At 39.4% G+C, this 7,640-nt stretch overlaps 1 protein-coding gene across 3 annotated transcripts in view; it reads left to right on the top strand.

Annotated features, from left to right (window-relative positions):
* Positions 1–7,640, top strand: part of ARMC1 (armadillo repeat containing 1) — a 64,086-nt gene that overhangs the window by 4,920 nt on the left and 51,526 nt on the right. For 2 of the 3 annotated variants that reach the window (XM_006150433.3, XM_014588577.2), the window contains one exon: positions 4,304–4,524. In XM_006150433.3, coding sequence (XP_006150495.1) covers positions 4,342–4,524 — 183 coding nt within the window. In that variant the 5' untranslated portion in view covers positions 4,304–4,341. Of the gene's footprint in view, positions 1–4,303; positions 4,525–7,640 lie in introns of those variants that run through there. The other variant, XM_006150434.3, reaches the window with a different exon arrangement.

Raw genomic sequence — 7,640 nt, 5'->3', positions numbered from 1 at the left:
TACTATAGGGAAAGTGCACTCAGCAGAGAGACAGAGAGGGAGAGAAAGTGAGAAATCACCTCCCAGGGTGGATGGCCACATCACAGTTCCTTCATTCACCTTTTTGGATCTCGGGCATACAGTCACACACTCTTATACCCAATGTGACTTCCAAGCCTCCAGGTTCAGGACTCAAACTGTGCAGTTGGCCGTAGGGTATCCAGTGCCTTAACCTCCACGCCACCTGATGGCCCTATATCTTTTTTTTTTTTTTTTTTAATTGCTAGAGTGTGTGTTGTTTGCCAAGAAAACAGATGAGGAGGGAGAAAGCTCCCCTAATGGGGTGTGTTCATGCTGCAGTCTCCATCCTATTGAGATTTTTGGGGCACATGTGTTTCTCCAGCCATTGGGGCTGGGACTTGAACTCTGATCATCCAGATGGGATTCAGCTCCCTTTAACCACTAGGTCATGGGACTAGCCCTATGATTGTATGTATGAAGTACAAAGTGATGTCATGATTTATGAATCATTGTGAAATATAAATCAAGCTAGTTAGCATCTCTGTTACCTCAGACACTTCCTTTTTGTTGTGAGGACATTAAATTTACTATCTTAGCAATTTTAAACAATTTAATTTTCACTACATTGTCATATTTAGATTAAAAATGAAATCCACTGGGGCCAGTCCAGTGGTTAAGGCCCTGGACTCCCATGTCGTCCACTGTGGTTTGAGTCCCAGACTCAGTGGCTTGGAATTCATGCTGGGCACCTGTACATGCATACTCAAAATCCTAAGAGGAGAGTGGAGAAGAAGGGATTGCAATGTGGCCATCCATTGAGGGGTGATTTCTTGCTTTCTCTGTCTCTGTCTCTGTCTCAGGGAGTGCTTGCACCCTATAGCAAAAATCTCTCTAAATAAATAAATAAAACCCAGGTAGTCCCCTCTTATTTTAGACTTTGTATCCTTTTACCATTCCTAGCTTTTTTTTTTTTTTTTTGAGATAGAGATTTTTGCTGTAGAGTGCATATACTCACCAGAGTTACAGAGACAGAGAGACAGAAAGCAAGAAATCACCCCCCAACCCCAGGGGGGATTGCCACTCTGCAGTTCCTTCTCTTCCATTCTCGAAATTTTGTGTATGCACATATATACACCTGGTGTGAGTTTTAAGCTGCCAGGTCCAGGACTAACTAGAACCATGTTCAGGCATTTGAGAATCCAGTGCCTTAACCACTACGCCACCTACTGGCCTTTCTAACCATTCTTTATGATCCTCCAGTTGTGTTACTCTTGTGCCACTATTCTATTCACTGCTTCTATGAGTTTTACTATTTTAGATTCCCCATTTAAATGAGAATATGTAGTATCTGTCTTTCTGTGCCTGACTTACTTCATATAGTATAGTGTTCTCAGTTTTTACCTACCTTATTGCAAATGACAGAATTTCCTCCTTAACTTTAGGGCTTGCCCTGTAACCTAGTGGTTCAAGGAGCTCAGGTCCCATATGGCCAATCAGGGTTCAGATCCTTGCTCTGGCAGTTGAAAAACATGCCAGGCAAGTGTATGTGCATGCCCCAACTCCTGAAAGAATAGAGAAATGGAGAAGGGATTTGGTGTGATCATACCCCATTGGGAATGCGTTCTACCTGTCTAGCTCTAGTAAAGTACACAAGCCCTCTAGCAATTAAAAAAAAATAAAATTTATTTACTTATTTCTTCCATGAGAGAGACAGAGAGACAGACAGACACCTTCTTTCCCCAACAGGGTCCTCACACCATGATCCACCCCAAATGTAAGCTGGCCTGCACCATGGGCATGTGTATGCACACTTGGTATGCTCAGGAAGGTCCTAGGACATGAGATCAGAATCTTTTTTTTTTAATAATTATTTATCTAATTTTATTCATTCATTCATTTTATTTTCATTCAACTAGAGGGGGACAGAGAGAGAGAGGGAAAGTGAGAAAGCAAGCCACGAGGTCCAGGACTTGAACCGCAGTCAGTCATGTTGGAGTATCCAGCACCTTAACCACCACGCCATCTGCTGGTCCCGAGATCAGAATCTTCATGTTGGCCGATTTGTATTACTTCTGTGCACCCACTGGCCCCAGAATTTCCTCCTTTTTTAAGGTCGAATAGTACTCCTTTTTGTATGTATAGCACATTCCTATCCATTCATTGTTAATGGACCTTAGGTTGATTCCATTTATTGACTCTAGTTTATTTTGTTACATGAACATGGAAATTCAGACATCTGTTCAACATACTAAATTGAGTCTTTTAGGTAATTACTTAAAAGTGGCATTGCTAGATTGAATGCTTGGTCCTTTAAATGTGTCTTGGCTCTTGGATCTTTGATCCAATAATTGGTTCTGCAGGTTCCAGTTTGGGTAGGATTTGTGCTGGTAACAACACCTAAAGCTTAAGGATAAGCAGTCCACAGGGATATTGAGAGGATGGTGAACAGTGTGGTTAGCCTTGTGGGATCCAGCCACCCCAGAGCTTTTTTTGTATTGAATGCATAAGTAACTTTATTGGGAGAAGTATCTACCTCTCCCCAGACCTCCAATTAGTACTACTGCTTTATTCTTATAGCTTTGTATATTTCAATATATAGTAAGGTCATTTCTACTTTGCCACCTTTTTTTCCCCTGATAACTTTTGAATACGCTTAAGGAACTCAGAGAACATTATCCCTGTCAGTCTCATAGTTGACATTGTTATTGAAGTTAGCAAACTCCATTAATCTGTGGAAAGTATTTATACTTTTATATCCTTCCTAATAAGGAATATATGATATAATCTGGCTAATTATAGCTAGAATTTTTAGCTTTCTGCATATATGGTTTCTCAATTTTTTTTTTTTTGCTTTTGTATGTTTAGCATATTGCATTTTCTAAAATATCCTCTTTTATGGAAAAAAGATGTGCTGGATTTAAAAGAACCATGTAGAAGATAGAACACTGACCAGTTTAAGAAATAAATAATAAGCCAGCTGGTGGTGTGGGGTTAAGGTGATTTGATTTCACATGGCTGACTGCATGATTTGAGTCCTGGACTCAGTGACTTAAAAAGGCATGCTAGGTACCTATGCATGTGTGCCCAAAATCCTGATAAAAGAATGGAAGAGCAAGGATTTGGATCTGGCCATCTGCCCTGAGGAGCACTTCCTCACTTTTCCCCCCTCCTCCCTCTCTCTCTCTCTCTCATTCTCTGTCTCTCTCTAGTGAGTGCCCATTCCCAATAGCAAAATTTAAAAAAAAAATAGTAACAATAAGGATTTTAGCCCGGTTTTATACTAGTTTCTACTACCTGGGCAAATTAAACTTCTCCGTGACAGTTTCCTTACCTGTCAAATTAATTTGCTCAAATTCTCTTTCATTCTTCTTAGTCTTCTTTCTAGAGAGTAGAATATGGCATACTCAAAGATGGATAGATGTGCTTAGATTCAGTTCAGATTCTCTGTGATCTCCCAAACTATGGGCCTGAGGCACAGGCAAGGGACCCTTCCTGGCTTCTTGGTTCATTTTTTTACTCCCTCCTTTTTCTTAGGGGACTTTATCTTTTGTAGAACTAGTATACTGGGTTTTTTGTTCATAGATGAGTAAGAAAAAAAGCTGTCACCTAGTCACTTCCCTTGAGGCACTTGTTTTAAACCCAGAAATGTTCTGCAAGGGGAAAAAACACAGGCAGTATCACAGTTTGAAAAATATTGCAAAGGTGGGACCAGCAGTTAGTGTAATGGCTATGTCGCTGACTCCCATGTAATCAACCGTGGTTCGTGTCCCGGACCCGGTGGCTTAAAACTCACGCCGGGCGTGTGTGCGTGTGTGCCCAAAATCCCGAGAGGAGAACAGAGGAGAAGGGATTGCAGCGTGGCCATCCCCCCTGGGGGGTGATTTCTCGCTTTCTGTCTCTCTGTCTTTCTCTGTCTGTCTGGCGAGCGCACGCGCCCTATAGCAAAAACCTCTTAAAAAAAAAAAGGTATACAAAAAAAATACTGCAAAGGTTATGGTTTGAATTGTAAAGTGTTGGTTAATTGTGACTTTAGTGTTAAAATATGTATGGCAAAACAGGAATTTCTGGGGCTGTTGAGGTGTACCTGTGTTCTTTAAACACCGTGCATGCATGAATAGCTTGATTTCTTTATTCTGGTTTTTAAGTTCATTTACTTCTCTGAAACTACAAAATTACTAGTTCTTAAGTTTTTGTACGATTTAAACTTAACCTCCTTCTAAATGTATTATAATTCTGGTTATTTAACAAATGCCACAACATAATCTCTGCAGCCTAGAATTAATTTTGCAAACCTTTTCTACAGAATTTAAGAAGATTTTGTTCACGTGCATGGCCTAGAAGATGAATTCTTCCTCGTCCACCATGAATGAAGAGCCTGACGCTCTGTCGGTAGTAAACCAGCTACGGGATCTAGCAGCAGACCCCTTAAATAGAAGAGCCATCGTTCAGGATCAGGGATGTCTGCCTGGCCTTATTTTGTTTATGGACCATCCCAACCCCCCAGTCGTCCACTCAGCTTTGCTCGTAAGTTGCCTTTAGTACTTTCAGACTAAGTGTTTTAATTTTGCAATTAAGGAGAATTTGAACAAGTATTAAATGATAAGATTAAAATTAAGAGGCTATAGAGCAAGCAAGTTTCTAATTTTTACTTGCAAGTGGTAGTATTCTTTCATGTGTTTGCTTTTATTCATGGTAGTGAGCATGTGCATGAGAGAGAGAAACAAGCACCCTTGGTTGGATCTGGTCACTCTTTGATCCCCTTTTTCCAGTGCACAGGGATGATGGACATAACCATGCACTCCTGGAGCATTTTAGGGTAACCAGGCTGGGGATCCAAACTGTGGTTGGCTGTATGGCTTCCAGCACCGCAGTCTTAAGTACTTCAGACTTTGTCATCAGGCTGGGTCTTACTATTGCAGTTTATAGCAGGTTTTTCTTTTTTTTTTTTTAATAGAGATTTTTACTGTAGGGTGCATATGCTTACTGGAGGAACAGAAAGCGAAAAATCACCCCCTGCCCCGGGGGGAGAGGGTGGCCACGCCACAGACCCTTCTCCATTCTCCTCAGGACTTTGGGCATGCATGAACCTGGTGTGAGTTTTAAGTTGCTGGGTCTGGGACTTGAACTGTGGTTGACTATATAGGAGTCCAGCAGCCTAACCATTATACCATCTGCTGGTTCCCAGTGTAACAGCTTTTTAAGATTGAGATCAGATACCATTATATAATTCATCTTTTTGGAGCAGTCATTAGTCTTTAGTATATTCACAGAGTTGAGCCACCATTACCAAATTTGAAACACTTTTATCACGTTTATTTATTAAAAAACCATACCCTTTACCTATTGCTCTCAAACTGCCTAGTCCCATCCTAAGCAACCATTAATCTATTTTCTGTTTCTATTTGCTTATTTTCACAAGAAAGCCTATGTTTTTCTTGTAATAGAATCATATAATATGTGGCCTTTTGTGACTGGTTTATTTCACTTGGCATTATTACATATAATATATTTATAATATATGTGAATATATGTATTTTATATATAATATTATATACATACACAAAGAGAGAGAAAGGGGAAAACTGTGCTATGACTGGGGCATAGTCATACCACAGTCCCTTCTCCATTTCTCCATCTTGTCAGGATTTTGGGCATGTACATGTACCTGGTGTGTTTCCAAGCCTCTGGGCTGGGACCCAAACTCCGTGGCTGGCTGCATGTGATCTGACTCCCTTAAATATCAGACCACAAGGCTGACTGAATTTTTTTTTTTTTAATTGCTAGAGGGGATGTGCCCTCATCAGAGAGAGAGAGACAGAGAGGGACAGAGAAGGAAAGGGAGAGAGCACCTCCTTAGTGGGATGTGGTCAAGTCACAATCCCATCTCCATTTCTCCATCCTATTGGAATTCGGGGCACATACATACACGCACTGGCATGTTTTTTCCAGTGGTCAGGGCCAGAATTGAAACCGAGGTTGACCACATGGGATCTGGTTCACTTAACCATTAGGCTACTGGGCTGCTCCAGTGTAATATTTTCAAGGTTTATCTATACTGTGTTATGTATCAATATATCATTTCTTTTTATGAATGAATGATATTCTAGTGTGTGAACATGCTATATTCTGTTTGCCCAGTATTAGTTAATGGACACAGCCCTTGTTTTAAATATAAGATGAGAAAGGAAGACACAAATATACAAGATCATAGTTAATAATACAAAAGGAACTATTATGAGAACTGTGGGGGCTAGAAAAATAGGCTAAAGAACAATAGAAAGTACTGCAAATCCAGAATGTAGCTATTTCTTGAAAACAGTCTGGTTCCTTGACCAATAAATGGTATTTTTAAAAAAGGCAGTTGGAATAGAAAAGAGGAATAAATGCTATAAATTAAAAGATACCTAAGGGACATATCAGCCAAATGTAATATGTAGATATTGCAATCCTGACTTGAACAAGTTAACCATAGGATTTGTACATAACTGGAAATGAATATGGATCAGATAGTACATAGTATTAAAGACTCATTGCTTTCTCAGAGTATTACAAGGATGTTTCTATTAAGTTAATTTTTGAAAAAAATCATAGGTGTGTACTGAAGTATTTACAAATGAAATTGTATGTTCTCTGATACTTGCTGTAAAACATGCAATTCTGCAGTGTGGTTATGGACAGGAGATAGATGAAACAAGATTGCTTTTGGAGTTGAAGCTACATGATGGGGACATAGGTGTTATTACTATACATTTTCTCTTTAAAGCATTCTAAAATTTTCCTAGCAAAAATGTAAAAGAAAATTAATGTAATAGAAATTTTAATCATCACCCATTACTTGAGAACCATGATAAATTCCCCATTTAGTCTAATTTCATGAGCTTGTATTAAATATGCTTTTCCTTTTGCAAAGTCAAACTGTATAATACAAATGTTCTATTTTGCCTACACATAATGAAGTTTAAAAGTCAGAACAAACATTATTAGAAAAGAGAATAATAGTAACAAATGGGAAAAGTTGCATGGCCCTTAGTTTGGAACCTGTTTTATTAAGAAATGCAATGAAGGGGCCAGCAGGTGGTATAGTGGTCAAGGCGCTGGACTCCCACATGGTCAACACCATTTAAGTCCTCGACTGGCAGCTTGAAACTCAGGCCAGGTGTATGTGCATGCCCAAAATCCTGAGAAGAGAATGGAGAAGAGGGGATTGCAGCAGTGACCATCCTCCCTGGGGGGTGATTTCTCTGTTTCTGTCTCTCTGGCAAGCACAGATGCCCTATAACAAAAATCTCTAAAAAAAAGAAAGAAAGAAAAAAATGCAGTAAAGATGAGAAGAAAAAGAGGGGAAGAGGTCATTGGTCTCTAGGTAGAGACTTGGTAGTAAAGGAATTTTTTTTTCTTTTCTTTTTTTCTTTTTTTTTTTTTAAATAGACTGGCATTGAATGTATCTAACTGCAGATGGCAAGACCTATTAGAGTGGGAAAGGTTTGAGTAGAAGGCTCTCATAATTAAAAAAAAAAATTATTTTATTTATTTATAATTTGATCAGAAAGGGACAGAGCAAGAGTGAGACAGAGAGAGAGAGAGAGAGAGAGAGAGAGAGAGAGAAGAGAGAGAGAAAAGAGAAAGACACCATGTCCAAG

The sequence above is a fragment of the Tupaia chinensis genome, unplaced genomic scaffold (genome assembly GCF_000334495.1).
Source record: "Tupaia chinensis unplaced genomic scaffold, TupChi_1.0 Scaffold000288_2, whole genome shotgun sequence".
Lineage (NCBI taxonomy): Eukaryota > Metazoa > Chordata > Mammalia > Scandentia > Tupaiidae > Tupaia > Tupaia belangeri.
Note: the sequence above shows the minus strand (reverse complement) of the source record. Positions and strands in the feature narration are given on the sequence as shown.